Source organism: Euprymna scolopes, chromosome 9, assembly GCF_053919585.1.
Source record: "Euprymna scolopes isolate OS-2025 chromosome 9, ASM5391958v1, whole genome shotgun sequence".
NCBI lineage: Eukaryota > Metazoa > Mollusca > Cephalopoda > Sepiida > Sepiolidae > Euprymna > Euprymna scolopes.
The window spans coordinates 82969339-82988130 of NC_136490.1; the positions used below are offsets into that span (position 1 = coordinate 82969339).

At 34.9% G+C, this 18792-nt stretch overlaps 1 protein-coding gene across 1 annotated transcript in view; it reads right to left on the bottom strand.

Moving 5' to 3' along the window:
* The window catches only part of LOC145284734 (juxtaposed with another zinc finger protein 1-like), a 111842-nt gene that overhangs the window by 18086 nt on the left and 74964 nt on the right, over window positions 1–18792 (bottom strand). The window contains exons 5-6 of the mRNA XM_080133677.1: window positions 10727–10823; window positions 9829–9957 (exon numbers count right to left, since the gene is read on the bottom strand). Coding sequence (XP_079989803.1) covers window positions 9829–9957; window positions 10727–10823 — 226 coding nt within the window. The remainder of the gene's footprint in view (window positions 1–9828; window positions 9958–10726; window positions 10824–18792) is intronic.

Genomic DNA, 18792 nt, shown 5'->3' on the forward strand with positions numbered 1-18792 from the left:
AAAATGCTGAGTAATGTCATCAGAAATGATGACAACTCTCTATAATGGCGATTCTTTATACTTTCTGAAAGAGACTGGTTGAGGATGAGGTTACAGTATAACACAGAATGAAATACTGATTTTCACATAAAAAAAAAATTGGTACCAACGTGATTATCGTACTTCAAATAATGAAATATCTAAGTATCATGAAAATCGATGAGGAAGAAAAATTATAATTGAAAATATTTACCAATAAGAACAAAAAAGCAGTTGCTATTTTTTAAAAGGAAAAAAATGGATTTTACTATGGAGTGAAAACTGAGGAGTCATTATACTGGAAATGATGCCATTTTTATAAAATTAACTCGCGATTTTGTTTTATTATTAGTTACAATATGATATCCTAACTGTGTATAGGGCCGGGGAGAAGATCGTTTGACTGAAAAGATATTGAAATTCATGTTGAAGCAAGGGTTGCATAATCACAACCATGACAATTTATTTATGTATTAATTTTGAAAATTTGATGAGTCATCTTCCAGAAATTATATTATTTCTCGAAAAATATGGAGTTGGTGGTTAGGGAAAAAGAAACATGGACATTGAAATTCATGTTAAAGCAAAGTTCTCTCCTCTGATCTTGAGCGCATGGTACAGTGGAGGAAGAGGTGGCTGGTTACTTTTAATGCATCTAAAACCAAGCTCATATTTTTACATCATCAACACTGATCCGCTCCAGAAGATATATAACTACTGATGCAATTCTCTATCTGTATAAAAGCCAAGTATGTCCAAGGATGGAGTACTGCTGCCACATCTGGGCTGGAGCTTTTTTTTTTTTTTTTTTTTTTACAAAGGCATCACCACATTATCAAGGCCCAGAGGCCACTCAAGGATAAGGGTTAAAGAGTGTACAGTAGAAATTGGTCAATATAGTAATCATTAGTAATGAAAATTTGGTAAATTTAATAACTTATATGGAACGGCTCATCAAGAACTTATTCACCCTAGACTTGAACACAACCATATTGTAGTCAGCCGGAAAGCAGGAAAACGGAAGACAATTCCACAGGCGTGCAGTTCTAAGAAAGAAGCTTTGTTCATGGAATCTACGTTTAGGTTTAGGCACAGATAAAGAGTGGGGGAAATTATTGATAGTGTTTACAGCTAGACGAGTGTTTCTTGTGAAAGTTTGGCGAGGGGGGACCATAGATTGAAGCTCAGTTGAACACTTTCCATGAAAATAACGATACATCAGAGACAAACTCGCAACATCTCTTCTGTGAGATAGAGGTTGCAAGGAGGAGAAAAGGACATCTCCTACGAGGCTACGAAGTCTATTTTGAACTCTATCAAGGCAGGACAAGTCCTTTCTAGCAGCTCCTGCCCAGATGTGGCAACAGTATTCCATCCTTGGACGTACCTGGCTCTTATATAGGTAGAGAATAGCATCAGCAGTGAGATATCTACTGGATCGATAGAAAGATCCCACCATTCTTCCAGCGGCCTTGGCAACAGATTTGATATACGTGTTCCATTTAAGATCAGGAGTAATGGTCAAGCCCAGAAGCTTGTCAAAACTTGAGGCCTCCTGAAGACGAGAGCCATTCATTTTAATTGATGACAAATGTGAATTAGAATGTTGATGATGTAAAGAGAGAAGCTTGGTTTTAGATGCATTAAAAGTAACCAGCCACTCCTTTCCCCATTGTACTACGTGCTCAAGATCAGAGGAGAGTGAATTGGAGAGAACTTGGTCGTTTACTGTCTTAGATGTGGTACCATAAATGGTAGTGTCGTCAGCATAAATGTCTACAAATGATGTAAGGATATGATTTGGAAGATCATTAATGTAGATCAGGAAAAGAGTTGGGCCCAGGATAGATCCCTGAGGGACACCGGCATTAATACTGTGAGCTTCTGATTTTTGCCCCTCAACTACTACTCTTATGAACCTATCAGAAAGAAATGATTTAATAATTGAGAAGACTTTTCCAGCTATACCATAGCTAGCGATCTTATGAAGTAAACCTTTATGCCATACCCTATCAAAGGCCTTAGATATGTCAAGAGCAATTGCCCTAGAAAGATTGCCACCGTCGAGAGATTTGCTAATCCTATGCGATATAACTGTAAGGACATCTGCAGTAGATCTAGCAGAACGGAAACCATATTGCGTGTCACTAAGAAGGTTATTTTTGTTGAGATGTTTGATTACTTCTGTATTTAACACAGATTCTAGCAACTTACTCATGATGCACAGGAGACTTATTGGCCTGTACTGAGAGGGGGATGAGCGATCACCTGAATTCTTAAATACAGGGCATACTGATGAGATTTTCCAGGGAGATGGGAAACTATTCTCCTTAAGACAACGTTTAAACAGTTTTGTAAGTATGGGCGCTAATTCAGGTTGAAGTTTTTTGAGTACTATAATTGGAATACCATCAGGGCCAGTTGCTTTACTCGAATCAAGGTTTTTGATTAGCTTCGCAACATCACGTACAGATATACGTATATCACATAGTGTTTTCTGATACAGGAGGAAATATTGGGGGTTGGCGGTCTTGGTCGCAAAGGGTAGAATTAGCTGCATAGTTCTTGACAAAGAGTTTGGCTTTGTCTGATGCTGACGAGATTTCCTCAGGTCCATTGATAATAGTTGGGATGGAGCACACGCTTCTGTTCAGCATTCTGTTTGCTATTTGCCAAAACTGGTGGGAACCAAGCCGCTGCTCAGCTATTTTGGACTTAACAGATTGAGCATACAACACTCTTGCGTTCCTTATTACTTTCTTACAATGGTTGCTGGCAGTCCTGAAAACGGCTTTAGTTTCCATACATCTATTACGTTTGAAGCAGTGGAAAAAGTGATTTCTGTGCGCAATGGCAGCAGCACATTCTGGAGAGAACCATGGCTGGCTGTTAGGTTTTTGCCGAAACTTTTTAGAGGGTATGAAATGGTCAATACCTACAATTAACCATTCAGTTAGGTCTAATACTATAGAGGACACATCCTTTTTAAACATGGAATGCAGAGGTAGATCAGATATAAATGTACGGAAGCTATCCCAGTCAGCCTTAGTGTATCGATATACTGTACGATGAAGAGGTACGTCTGGGGACTTATTACATTTCATTTTTATCTTAATTGATACAACAGAGTGGTCGGAAGATCCAAGAGGCGACAGAACAGAAACTGAACATAGTTCAGGGCAAGTTGTGAGAAAAAGGTCTAGTAGGCTCGCATACTGGCCGTCATTATCGGGCACACGGGTAGGTTCCTGAACAATCTGAGTGAGGTCATAGGCAATGGAGAAATCATGACAGAACCTCCCCTCATCATCGGTCTTGTTTGAGTGGGTCAACCATTCGACGTTGTGAACATTGAAGTCTCCACATACGTGAATGTTAGCTGAAGGATAAGTAGAAAGGACTTGGTCAATTTTCTCAGATATGCTTTGAAAGATAGTAACTCCGCTGTTGTGGGGGCGATAGAGATTAAATATAAATGCAGTAGTGTGAGCTAAAGCAACCCGGAAGCACATATAGGGTAAGTTAGGATCTTCCCTGGAGATGTCCCTCCCACATGGAAAGCCATCTTTAATATAGGCACATATTCCATGCCCATGGCGATCTTGGGGGTCAGATTTAGAAGTTAAGTTAGAGTATCCTGAAATTGCAAACTCATCTAGGGAAATAGCCTGTCCAATGCCAGTTTCACTTAAAAATAAAAGGTCTGGTTTAGTCTCCTGTAATTGGGTTTCAACCTCTGGAAGGTTAGAACGAAGACCCCTGATGTTGGAGAAGGAGACATGGTAGTAGGGGTCTACGTTGGAAGTTGGAGAACCGGGTTTAATCGTGTATTTTTTCTTGAAACTTGTCATGATGAAATTTTGGAATTTGTGGACTAGGTCGACAGATTTACTTAGAGCAGGACAGAGAGGGGAAATTAAGAGAGAAAAAGAAACGAAGAATTTTTTTTTTTATTTGTAGCTAATGATAAGGTAAAGCCGTAACAATTACCCACTAGTATGGCATCGAGAGGCCCCACTAGAAGCTACTGCATGGTCCAGAATCCATTCACCAAATGGCAATACAGCAGCCCCAGTACTTTGCACCTGCTGATAGGACAGCCTCCTTAGTGGTTAATCCAAGGTTCGGGTCCCTGACTATCAGGCGGATAACGTCAGCCCAGACAAAACGTTTACCTCCAGCACCCTTACTAGTGACATGGCTACAAGGATAGACATAGAAACAGAAAATTTCCGCCATCTCAGCCAACTGTTCGCAAAAATACTGCCAACCTAGAAAACAGCTTTTTCTTCTCCCTTTGTCCGAAAAATCACTCATTTAAAAAATGAGGACTGAGGGACAAATAAGAAGAAGCGAGAGTAACAGGAGCTGCCGATAACGCATCCACAATGCGTTTTCTACTCTCCATTAAAAAAAAAAAAAAAAAAAACTATTAAGTATTGTACTTAATAAAAGTCCAACAGACGTGTTTAAGGGAAAGTATGGTGATAGATTCCCCTCACATGAACTAAAAATGAGTATAATTCGTAATTTTTACTATCAACTCGGTAGATAAATAAACATGCTAAAAACAGCCTATCCTGCCTTGACAGAGTATAAAATAGACTTTGTGGCTTAGTGGGGGATGCCCTTTTCTCTTCCCTGCAACCTCTCTCCCACAGAAGAGACGTTGCGAGCCTGTCTTTGTTTTAGCGTTATTTCCATGGCAAATGCTCATCCGAGCTCCAATCTCTGGTCTCCCCTTGCCAATCTTTCACAAAAAACACCCGTCTAGCTGAAACCACTGCCAGTAATTTTCCCCACTCTTTATCTGTGCCTAAATCAAAACGTAGATTCTATGAACAAAGCTTCTTTCTTAGAAGTGCACACCTGTGGAATTCTCTCCCGTTTGCCTGTTTCCCACCTGACTACAACCTGAATGTCTTCAAGTCCAACATAAACAAATTTCTGATGAATTGCTCCCTTAAGTAAGATACTTTATCAAATATCCATTATTAATGATTACTACGATACTATCCCATTGATTACTGTACACGCAATAACCCCTTATCCCTGAGTGGCTTCTGGGCCTTGATAAGTGGTGACCCCCAGGTAAAAAAAACAAAAAAACTTGCATAATCACCAACCTTAATAATTTATTTATGTATAAATTTTGAAAATTGGCTTAGTCATCTTCAAGAAATTATATTATTTCTCTAAAAGATATGGCATCGGTGATTAGGGGAGAAAGAAACACCAACATCGAACTTCATGATGAAGCAGAGGGTTACAACCCCTGCTTCATCATGAAGTTTGATGTCCAACCATGACAATTTATTAATTCAATTTAATTAATTTAAAAAAAATTGCCCAGGATTAAATGAGATAGATGGAAATATATACTAACAAATATAAACATAGCATTGCAAGGAATATAAGGAGATAGGTAGGAAATATATACTAGCAGAAGCCCCGGCATCTCCAGGGATTGAATGAGATTGGTAGGAAATATAGACTAGCAGAAGACCTGATGTTGTCTGTGATTAAATGAGGATGGGGATCAAAGTCAGTCCCAGAAATGGGTAAAACAGTTTTCGATCCAAGAATTACTTTATTTCAAGTATATTTGTAATTGTTTTTGTCTGTGGGAGGAATATGTAGTCAGTCCCGGAAATAGCTGAAACAGTTTACGATCTCCAAATTATTTTATTACTTGTATATTTTTAACAGTGGCTGGGATATGGAGTCAGTCTTGAAAATGGCTGAAGCAGTTTACGATCTCAAAAGTACTTTAAATCATATATATTGTTGGTGTTCTGTGAAGGTGAATTAGGCCAGCTTCTGTAGGGGGTGATCCATATTTTTCTGAATTTTCAATGTTATGATCCGAGAATGATGTCACGGTTGTAGTGGTGGGTAGAAAGAAGCATGATTATGTTGTTTTTCAATGTGCTCTGGAGTTCTCTAGGGATTACCAAACCTTTTTTGGCGTGGGGCTGGAGGGAGTAATGTCTGTTTTGGGGTCACAAACAATCTCCCACAATGTCATATTACAAAAATATAGAATATCTGTGGAATCCTATTCTGCAAATGAAATCATTTCTCTTATTATTATGTTGTTAGTGATGGGGAGGGAAGAACTACATTAATATTGAAATTCATGGTAAAGTAAAAGTTACCTAATCAACACCCCCCCCTTTTTTTTTTTTTTTACAACCGGGCACAGCTGGGTGCCCTCTGCTAGTCTATAAATATAAAAGTGAAAATGTGTGTATGTATGTATGTGTGTTTGTATGTGTGTTTGTGTGTCCGCTAAAAACTTTCAACAGACACAATGAAAATTCACAAACTCTGTATCAGATTGAAGCTCCATCCTTCGCTCGAAAAATTGGCCAAAAATGTTCATTTTTTCACCCCGAAATCGACAGTTCAACAAAAACGGTCCTCTTGGGACGACGACCGGTTCTACGCATGCGTCAGATGATGTCAGGACCTGATTTACTTTAAATAGTTGAAAAACTGACTAAATTTCATGTTGTATTAGCTCAGTTGGTTAGCGCGTTGGTTCGTTATCTAAACATTTTGGGTTCGAATCATGGTGTGAGATATCTTTTTCTTTTTTTTTTTTTTTTTCTTTTTTAAATTTAAATATTGAACCAGAGTTATATAAGCCATTTTTCACGTAACGTTCGTTTTTCTGTTTTTTTTTTTTTTTTTGTTTTTTTTTACACTTCGCTTATCCACCCCCGACCACACACCCGGGTACCCACCGATTTTTTAAATTTCAATATCAAAACAGGCTTATTTAAGCCATTTCTTTTTTGTTTTTTCGATTTTTACATTTAACATCATTTGTTTGTCTTACGTTAGTTTTTTTTGTTCCCCCCCCCCGCTTAAGTTTTAACGTTGTTTTCTTTTTTTACTTCGCTTATAACAAACAAACCTGGTCATTGACCTCATTTGCTGAATAGCTATTGCTCTACGACTTCCGTGCGCGCACCTGTTAATTTGGTTCTTACTTAAATAAATTCAAACATCTTTCAGTAACTCATTCTGGCTGGCCAATTTTATTTTCAAACTTCGCCTCAGGGCTTCGGGTTCGATCTTACCAACTTTTACCCCCCCCTCCCCCTCGGTTTCTTTTTCATTTAACACTACACACACCTCCAAACACCCGGGCAACGCTGGGTACTCCCGCTAGTCTATATATATATATATATATATATAAAAAAGGCAAAATGTGTGTGTGTGTGTATGTATGTTAACTTTTTGTGTATGTCTGCAAAAGGCTTTTTTCCGGTGAGTTCTCAAGGCCGTCGCTCATTCTTAAAACTTTTTATATCACGTCTAAATGATAATATCTACGACTTAACAATGGGGGTCGCGTGTGTATTTAATTTGCCTACTTTTACCAGCTCACCGCGTCTTCGAAAAGTAGGGGAAACAGTAACTGGCTTGCAGCGCAAAACTAGGTCAAACATCACACCACTTTCTCACATCTGTATATTTTACTTTATAAACCTTATTTTAACACGCTTATCAATTCCTCTTCCTTGTGGCCGAGATGGTTAGGTGTCTGACTTTTTCCCCCCTTTCGTTTCCACCTTCACGTCAAAGCTTCGGGGGTTCAATCCTACCTTCCTACTAAAACACTTTTCTTTTACACCCCCAAACACCCAGCCAACTTTTTTTTTTTTTAACACCCACACCTCCAAACAAACGGGCAATGCTGGGTACCTCCCGCTAGTCTATATATATAAAAGCCAAAATGTGTGTGAGTGTTTGTGTGTTTGTATGTCTTGTAAAAACTTGACAGGCGACGGATTTTCACAAGATTGGTATCAGTTTGAAGCTCGACATCTTAGACGACAAATATAGAAAAATTGGACAAAAACATTAATTCGTTCACCTTAAACTGGCCATTTTTGTACAGGAAGGGGGTAGCAAAAAACTATTCCCTCATGACAAAATAGCTTCTATGCATACGCAAATGATGTCGGAACTTGAATTAGTTTAAATATTAAAAAAACTAACCCAATTTTGTCAACGTCCTCTTAGCTCAGTTGATTAAAGCGTGGCGTCATTATCAAAAGGTTGGAAGTTCAAATCGTGATGTGAGATGTCTTCTTTTTTTTATTTTCGATTTTTAAAGTTTTAATATTGAAACAGGGTTATTTATGCCATTTTTCACGATTTTTTTATTTTTTTTGTTTTTATTTTCCAGATTTTTTTTTAAGCTTTAACATCGTTCGTTTTGCATCATGTTCGTTTTTTTTGTTGTTTTTTCCATCACATTAGCGTTTTTTTTTTGTTTTTCCGATTTAAAGAAATTTTCACATCATTCGTTTGCACAACATTCGTTTTTTCCCCTCGATTTTCTTAAGATTAACATTGTTTTTTTTATAATATTTAAACAGGGTTATTACTTCACTTATTCTTGTTTTGATTTACCCTCCCCCCAACACACACACACACCTCTAAACACCCGGGCAACACCGGGTACCCCCGCTAGTCTATATATATAAAAGCCAAAATGTGTGTTTGTGTGCGTGTGTGTTTATGTCTCGCAAAAACTTTTGACAGAATCCACAGATTTTCACCAGACAGGTAGCATCTTCAAGCTCGAACATTCGTTAGACAAATATCGAAAAATTGGCCCAAAATATTCATTCCTTCACCCTCAACTGGACACTTTTCTACATGGAGGGTAGCAAAAAAAAATTGTTCCTTCATTTCCCCTTTCTACTACTACTGCGATGATGACGTTATGTTTGACCTAGAAAATGTTGATATTAGTTTAACTTGCTGGTTTTTTAAACGTTTCATTTTGTCAGTTCTTAGTTGTTTGTCTCTTTGGCATCAGTGTAACGTGTCAGCCTTTTTTTCTGCCTCGAGGCTATGAGTTCAAGCCTACCTCCAAAACAAAACTTTTCTTTTTTGAGCAGGTTTTTTTTTTTTTTAAATTTAAACAGGGTTATTACTTCACTTATTCTTTAGTTTACCCCCCCCCCCACATAGCGTTGCTATCTTAAAATTGCAGGTTCGATCCGACTGGGTTATTTATGCCATTTTTTTTCTGCTTTTCGCTATTTATTTTGGGGGGTAGGAGGGATGGGGCTTTTTTTTTTTTTTTTTTTATCGCTGTTTTATTTTTGTTTCGGTTTTTCCGATTTTTTTAACATCGTTTTTTTATAATATTTAAACAGGGTTATTACTCCCCCCCCTCCTTCTACACACACACCTACAAACACTCGGGCGACACCGAGTATCCCCGCTAGTCTATTATATAAAAGAGAAAATGTGTGTGTGTATGTGCCTGCCAAAAACTTTTGACAAACGCATCAGACTTTTACAAAACTAGTATCGTCAGAAAGATCGATCTCTCGGATCAAAAATATCTAAAAATTGGTGAAAAAGATTAATTCTGTGCTGATCAAATAGACCAGTTTTTGCGTCAATATTTTTGCAAGCCATCTGCCTACTAATCTCAACGTATGTTTATAAAATGTTATTTCGAAGACCTGTGATGTCGTCAAGACAGCATCTTAGATTTTTTTTCATCTCCTTTTCCACTTTCATGTTACTGGTTCGAGCCTGCCTGCTTACTGTGGCTATTTTTTTTGTGCTCACCAGGGCACTCGCTGCTATTTTGATTGAATTGAGACATTTTTTTCTGGGGGTTGCTCAATATCCTCAATACCACCAGGCAATTCTGGGTAGCCATGTTTTTATGTTTTTAATAAAGGTCACTTTTCATTTTAAACTACTTATAAAGAAAGACTCAGTAGAATACTCAAATGCAAACAAAAAGCTACCAAAATTATCACTTACCTTGCATCCTTGCGATGTCCATGCCGAGCATGATACTTGATGCCATTTATATTTTTATATCTTTTTTTACAGCCAGGAACAGGGCAAGCAAATGGCTTATCACCATCGACTTCTTTTGTATTTTTTAGGCTGAAAACAAACAACAGAGAAGCAAAATTGACAATTATTTTATATATTTGCAGACTTTTTCAGCAGTAAAGATTGAAGTTGACTGTTTTCTATTATTAGTCATTGGAACTTGTCAAGAAAGATTCAGTGTCAATCAAACAATCCCAGTTCTGCATTTTAGTATGAAAGAAGATGATTCAAATATTACACCTTTCCAAATGTAAAAAGGTTTCCAATTGTCTGTCTGATAAAAACAATGGAAAAACTGTTAATTGAAAAATTATAATTGATTTACATTTAGTTCATGTTTAGCATGATCAGACACAGATTCCTGCTAAACCTGTCTTTTTTTTCAGATGCCAGACAGGTGGGTGATCATGAATTTTCACTAGGTTTCAAAAGAAAAATCAAAGTGAATTTTATAAAAGTTGATCATTCTTAAGGAAGTTGGCAATGAAATGGGTTTAAGAACTTTTTTTTTAGATAAACCAATGAGAAATATTCTTTTAGAAAAACAGCATTTTGATAGCTGTAACATACCTGAATTTTTACTCTTTCTATGCATAGTGGTTACTAAGGCAACAGTTATAGAAAGAAATCATTTTTATTTTGATAAAACATCAACCTACTTTCAATGCCAATGTGACAAGAAAATGTGACATAAAACCTGCTATTTTTAATATAAGCTTTCAGATTTAAAAAAATTGATTTCCTTTAAATAACTTAGACATGAAGTGTTTTAGTTAAAAAAAATTGTTAAAATTTAAAATAATTTGAAAAAAGGTTTTACCTAAAAATCAAATGCGAATTAAATTCTTCCTGATTTGTCCAAGAATCATCACTGTCTTCATTTTCACTGACCATTTCATCTTCATCAAATTCACTTCCTAGAATTTAAAATTTAAAAAATAGATATACAAATTTGGGTGGTAAATGATTAAAGTTTGATTCTTTGCTTATGTAAAATACTTTTATTAATGCAGTATTTGTCTTATGCAACACTTTATTCATACTGTACTTACTAAAATCAACACAAATGTTGAATGCGTTCATTAAGGTCTTTATTTTCATAAAACTCCTTCACATAATGGTATAAAGTTGTCTCAAATATTTGACTCAAAACTTTCCTGATGTAAGAAACTTTGTTAATAATAAAATCTCTTTAGAATATTCTAAAGTTTCACCTACAATTCACTCAACAGTTGCCTCCCTGCACTATGAAGTTCTTTAAAATCCCACCCCCACCCACCCTAACCATTATCTCTTCACTTTTTCATCTCTCTCTTACAAGTATACTTCCTGGGATTAAGGAGGGTACAGTTTGTAGAATTAGTTTTTGAAATGGTCATTGACATCTTATATACTTTTTATATATAATTTTAATTTTGAAAAATAATTTTTAAATTTTGTTCATTTTTTACTTATACATTCTTTTATGCCATATTCTATTTTATTTTTTTATAGATTTATATAATATTTCTCTAGTTCTCTGGCAGTCAATTACAGTGTATAATTGATTTAATATTACTTTTAAATCTTATTGTACTGAATATAAATTAAATATTAAAATTATCATTATCCTAAATTTCTGAAATTTAGAGTGAGGATTTATTACTTGCTTTGATCGGACTATTGTTCTTATCTTGAGTGTTAATAGTGCAATGTTTTGGTCAGATTGTCCTTCGACCTTCATCAGGCATGTTGGTTGTTTGGAAAAAAGAGAACCTTTTTCTTTTTCAAACAGCAATATCATTATCCTAATTATGTTTATTACTACTATTCTTTATGAGTAAATTCCATTTGTTATCCATTATACTTTCATTAGCATCAATTTTCTTTGTCTTTACTACAAATAATGGGGCTCTTGCATAATTTGATCCGGATTCTCAGGAATTCCTGTCAAGCATGGATCAGGTGAGACTGGCAATCATCGGTTTCAGCCGAGCGTTGTAACAGACTAATTTTAAAACAAACAAACAAACCGGAAAAAAATAATGCAAATAATCAAAAATAACAAAAACCTACCTTTAAAGGACTGAAAATATTTTTATTTTATTTTATTTTTATTGGCAAAATATTTATCAACAAAATGTTTTCTTTTTCCTTCAAGAAAAGATTTTTTAACTGTAAATTGTTAGGTATAAGTACAAGTTTTTTTTTCCAGACTTTGTTTAGTCAAGTTTTTTTTTGGAGGGGGAGGTTTCCACGGAAATTTTATATATATATATATATATATATATATATATATATATATATATATATATATATATATTTTAAAGAAAATACATAAAAATATGTTTACAAAAAGCATAAATTGTTAGATGAAAGTACAGGTAAATTTTATTATTTTTTTTTCAGAAAACTTAATATTTTTATTTATTTTTTTTTACGACTGTTCATTGCTGGCGGAAGAACTTTTGAGATGAGGATATTTCCTTAGGAATCTTTTACTTCAGTCGATTGTTGAACGGCCATCGACAGCAAAGAGGGAGGAAGATGTGGGTAGAGGAAATGGAAGGAAGCTCCCCAAGAACTGGGTAGCTTTTGGAAATGTGATTTATGATGGAGACAAAAGGATCATTTCCGAATTTTTTGTCTCCACATAAATTCAAGTAAATATGTTCTCAGAAGCTTCTGGTTGGTGCCGCATTCTTGCTTATTTTGCTGTTTTGCTTCCTTCCACATCCTCTCGACGTAGTTCGTTGCCTTCATCGCAGGGTCTACAAAATACATACTTATGATTCACTGTCAGGTGGTTGGTGGAATACTTCTACTTTGTTATAGGCCCTTCCAAGAGTAGAATATACAACTGTAGTCCTCGGCAGAATATATTTGTTTATTATTGGAAGGAGGGTTTTGGCATTGCGATTTGGTACACCCCGCCCCCCTCACAAAAAAAAAAAAAAACCCTCCTTGTCGGTGATGTAAATAAAAAGTTGATTTAGTGTTTCAACATTTGAACAACGCTTGGCTGAAAGCAATGATTGCTGGTCTATGCTTGATGGGAATTCCCGAGAATCTAGGTCAAATTATGCAAGAGTACCCAAATAATACTGGTATTTCATTATTTTAATCTGTACTTTTATTTTTTATTCTACTTTATATTTAAAATATTTCATCATTACTGGTGTTATAAATACTGATATAAAATTATATACTGAGGTTCTGTTTCTTATGAGATACATATATATACATACATACATACATACATATATATATATATATATATATATATATCATGGTTCTTTGTTGGGTACAAAATTTATATAATGCAATCATGAAAGGAAGACGAAAATTCATGATTAAAATGTTTTAAATAGAGTAAATATTTACAATAAAGTTAACAGGGTGAAGAGAAGAAAAAGAAAATGGGGGAGTTAGCTGACCGGTTTCGCCCTTGCTTTATCTAAGCTGTATCGATGGATTTGAGAAAAAAAAAAAAAAAAAAGAAAAAAAACCCACACAAATGGGGGGGGGGGGACGATTGAAATACAGCAACGTTATATTACTCGAAGATCCTAGAGACTAATCACGCTCAAACCCAAGAAGCGTTCCCTCTGCTTACAGATTGATGTAAGGTAACTAGATGGTGTTTTCGTTACCAATACATACGAAAACACCATCCAGTTACCTAACATCAATATACCATAAACCTACATTCAAGGGACTGTATACATGCTGGGATTTATTTTGCCCTCAAAAACATAAGATAAATTTAATTTGAACCCTAATACATCGTGCCCTGATCTGCTCAAAATCAAAATTGGATGAGGAGTTAAAAATAATTACTGATACCCTCTCCGAAAATGGGTACCCTTTGGATGTGATTAGGTCAGTTATACAAAGGAAAATAGCAGTCCTCTATAACTAAAATTCAAACGGTTAATAAATGTCCAGGCTGAGGACAGTAAGGGAGAAATTTGCAAAGCAAATCAGCTCAACAGTGCAAAATTGTACATGTGTTCTCTATGAGAACGTTAATGCCATCCTCTCGAAAAGATGTTCTACCCCCCCCATCATAATAATAATGTCATTTACAATTTTTAATGTAGCTGCAGTGCAAACTACGTGGGTCGAACAACATTAAGATTGGATGGGAGAATTCAACATGTACAAACCAAAATCAGAAATGGAACATACCAAATAACAGATGTAATTGGCAATACATACGGGTCTTCAATTACTGACCACCTTATAACAAAACGTCTTGTGCAGCGAACTTTAGCACAAATTCTGAGTTGTGCTCACTCATTATTTCATTTAAAGATCTTAAAGACTGTTCACGTTTGGTTGAGAAAAATTGCCCTCTGTAAGCAAAGGGAATGACTCTTGAGTTTGAGTAGCAATACACATGAAAAAATTGAAATAGCTTGAAATATTTCAATATTGGTATGCATAGAAAGAGCTTGATGAGCTAAGAAAGAATCTTTTTAAATTTTTAAAATCTGATTAAAATTAAGGAAGTTATGGCTATTTTTGTGCCTCACACGTTTGGATATTTTTCCCTCTTTAAGACCATATGCGTTTCGTCACATTTTTTACACTACTTTTTCAGTAAAAATGTCATATCTTTGTTAAAACACAAGACTAAGAAATGAAATTTACCATATAAGTGTATTTTTGTACAAGGAATCAGAATATGCAACTGAAAATCTCCCAAAGTTTATGGTTTCCAAATAATCTGCAGTAAATGTGCATAAATATGCAGCAATTCCTTAAAAATGTCATGTATCCATAAACAGAAAAGAAGTTGGAGAACTCAAAGTTGAATTGTAATGTGCTTTATGTACAAAAAACTTAAATCTAAACATAAGACCATTTAAAAATGAATATATTGCAATATTTCTTTGGTATTATTGTAGATTAACACCTTCTGTTTAACCCCACTCAACTCCTTCTGACCACCCCTCCAAAATGTGATTCTACCTTTTTAGGAAATTATGTATAAAATGCCATGAAAAACTTTAATGAAAGATAAACAAATTATTTTAGAACTGAATGTAAAATAATTTCCTATTACAGGTCATTCTAGCATTTTAGGGCAGTTAACTGGGTTTTTTTCTATGGGAAAATATGCATCCTTCTTTTTTTTTTTTTAAGATGATTATGTGTAGTTTTAAGAGGGTTTCTATGCAATGAGAATATGTGGAGGGTTGCCATTCGGACTTTGAATTAATTGTAGGGCTAAGGAAAATTATGTGTGAACATACTAAAAACTTGACAGAGACAAAGCTAACAAAAACAATATTAGAGGGGGAAGCGGTTAGTTTCACAAAAATTTAATGTAAAATAATTCACCATTTCCTGGCCATTCTAGCATTTTAGGACAGTTAACCAACTTATTTTTATGTGTATTTTTCTTTAAGGAAGGATCTATTTTTTGTTTGCTTGTTTGTTTTAGATGCTTGTATGTGGCTTACAGAGGTATTTTGTTGGAGGGGGGGGGGCTTGCCACTCGAACTTAGTGTTATTGTTAGGGTTAAAGAGTGTTTTAGGAGGAGACTTGCCACACATAATTTGGATTAGAGGTGAAGTTAAGAGAGCTTTTTTTCAAAGAGAGCGTTCAAAAATTTGTTGATTTCTATTTTCGAGGTTGAAGGTGTTAATTCCATAGGCCGTTTATACTACGCTGGAGCAGGTTGTAAAAATATCTTTCGCTTAATAAGTAGAAAAAAAAAATAATGAAATAAAAAGCTTCCTAATTGTAGTTTGATGTGTTTTCTAACTGCTTTTAAAATTTCAAGAGTATTGATATAGATTTTGAGGGTTTGTATTACTATACACATAGATTAGAAAAAGTTATCAAAAAAACAAATATATAACAAATAAATGTTATCAAAAGCAAGTTACTTTTCTACCTAACTGGATAATTTTTTAGTGTTTTTATTTAATGTAACATGTTTATTCAGCTTGAAAAGTGTTTACCGATGTTTTGGAAAATTTTAAATGGTGCCTGACTCTCTTGAAACGGTAAGTTTGGGGAAAAGAGTTAAAAATAAAAAAGTAGACAAAATACTGCTAGAAACTCGCTCAATATATGTTACCATGACATAGGCTGACATATATTCGGTGAGTTTTTAACAGTATTTTGTATAGTTTTTTTTTTATTTTTAACTCCTTTTCTCAAACTTACCGTGTCAAAGAGAGTCGGGGCGGGCGCCATTTTTAATTTTCCAATACATCGGTAAACACTGTACGTTTTTCGAGCTGAATAAACATGTTACATTAAATAAAAACACTAGAAAATTATCCAGTTAGGTAGAAAAGTAACTTATCTTGCCTTTGATAACATTTATTTGTTATATATTTGTTTTCTGACAACTTTTTCGAATCTATGTATAAACGAGATTTTGATACTTATTTTGAGTTTGAAAAAAAACATTTGTGGCTGTTCGCAGTAAAACATTGTTTTAATTCGCTGTTCAAAACTAATTTAAAGAATAAAAGTGCATGCAAGCTATGTATCTACAAAAGTTTATTTTGTTTTTTAACCATGTTTTTAAATTTGACGAGAAATGTGAGAAATTGCAACAGATTCATAATGCCGAATTGGTTGGGATTGTTGTTATTATACATTCTGAAAACCGAATAGTTCTAAACTAATGTTATTCTGATAACAAAATAGCTCTAATTAAACATATAAGAACATTTATATTCATATTTTCATGTTTTTCTTAATTCGTTCTTGAATAAAAATTAAAGAACGCGTGTTGTTTACACTGTGCTATCGCTGATTCTACAGGCTGGAGCTGCTGCTGCTGCTTCTAGTAATACTAACTTCATTTGACCAAATTCGAGAAATAGAAACAATTTTTTTTTCGGGTAGGTCCTTTTAATTGATAAATTACCGCGGTCCTACTCAACATAAAATAATACTTTTAATTGATAAAGATAGTAAAAAGATTGATTTACTTACTACTGGGTGTCCGAAGAATTTTTTTTTCAAAATGTTCGATACTCGTCATATTAAAGTCTTATTTTTAACACGACAAAAAAAGAAACGGTCAAAAATATTTCGGTCACTTGATAGTATTAAGATTAACACCTCTTCTGATTGGTTCCCAAATTTCATGACGAAATTCTTCATACAATCACGGTACGGACCTTTAGAAAACAGGGGGAGGGGGAGTCATTACAAAACCTTACCGAAAACGCCATTTTATGACGTTCACATTTTTATCACTTTATTTGCTTAAAACTCTTAAAATATATAATGTACATTCATATTTATTAATTCATTTGAAAGTATATTCATTTCCGAACAAAACAGTAGTAATTTGAAGACTTGAAGTGCTTTGGTTTAAAAAATATGGCTATTTTAGTAGAACTACCTTGAAATCTGTGATTATCCAAAGCGATTTTTCGTCCGTGTGTATTACTAGTTTGAGCATGATTAGTCTCTAGGATCTTTGAGTAATATAACATTGCTGTATTTCAATCGCTTTTCCCCCATTTTTTTTTTTCACACATAACGTAACATTATTTTTATCTGTACATAATTTCGATTCCTATTTGTTTTTTTTTCTCTCAAATCCCTCGATACAACTTTGATAAAGCAAAACCAATTTCTTTTTTCTTCTCTTCACCCCATTAACTTTATTTTAAATGTTTTAATTATGAATTTCCGTCTTCCTTTCATGATTGCAATATATATATATAAGTTTAGTGGTTAAAGTTAAATTCTTAAAATCAAAATATAAACACATATATTCGAATTAAGAATTTATTGTTTGACACAAGGAATATATAGAGCGGAGTTATGTTAATTTCCTTAATCCATGGATTTTCAATAATGGCTCATATCATCAGAGGAAATGAAATGCGGTCTCCTAGACCTTTTTCTCACAACTTGCCCTGAACTATGTTCAGTTTCCGTTCTGTCTCCTCTTGGATCTTCCGACCACTCAGTTGTATCAATTAAGATAAAAATGAAATGTAATAAGTCCTCAGACGTACCTCTCCATCGTTCAGTATATCGATACACTATGGCTGACTGGGATAGTTTCCGTACATTTATATCGAATCTTCCTCTGTGTTCCATGTTTAAAAAGGATGTGTCGTCTATAGTATCAGAGCTGACAGAATGGTTAATTGTAGGTATAGACAATTTCATACCCTCGAAAAAGTTCCAGCAAAAACTTAACAGCCAGCCATGGTTTTCTCCAGAATGTGCTGCTGCTATTGCACACAGAAATCACTTTTTCCACTGTTTCCAACGTAATAGATGTATGGAAACTAAAGCCGCTTTCAGACTGCCAGCAACCATTGTAAGAAAGTAATAAAGAATGCAAGAGAGTTGTATGCTAAGTCCGTCAAGTCCAAAGTAGCTGAGCAGCGGCTTGGTTCCCACCAGTTTTGGCAAATTGCAAACAGAATCCTAAACAGAAGCGTGTGCTCTATCCCAACTATCATCAATGGACCTGAGTTAATCTCGTCAGCATCAGACAAAGCCAAACTCTTTGCCAAGAACTTTGCAGCCAATTCTACCTTTTGCAACCAAGGCCGCCAACCCCCAATATTTCCTCCTGTATCAGAAAACACACTATGTGATATACAAATATCTGTACGTGATGTTGCCAAGCTAATCAAAAACCTTGATTCCAGTAAAGCAACCAGCCCTGATGGTATTCCAATTATAGTACTCAAAAAACTTCAACCAGAACTAGCACCCATACTTACAAAACTGTTTAAATGTTGTCTTAAGGAGAATTGCTTCCCATCACCCTGGAAAATCTCATCAATATGCCCTGTATTTAAGAATTCAGGTGATCGTTCATCCCCCTTTCAGTACAGGCCAATAAGTCTCCTGTGCGTCATGAGTAAGTTGCTAGAATCTGTGTTAAATAGAGAAGTAAT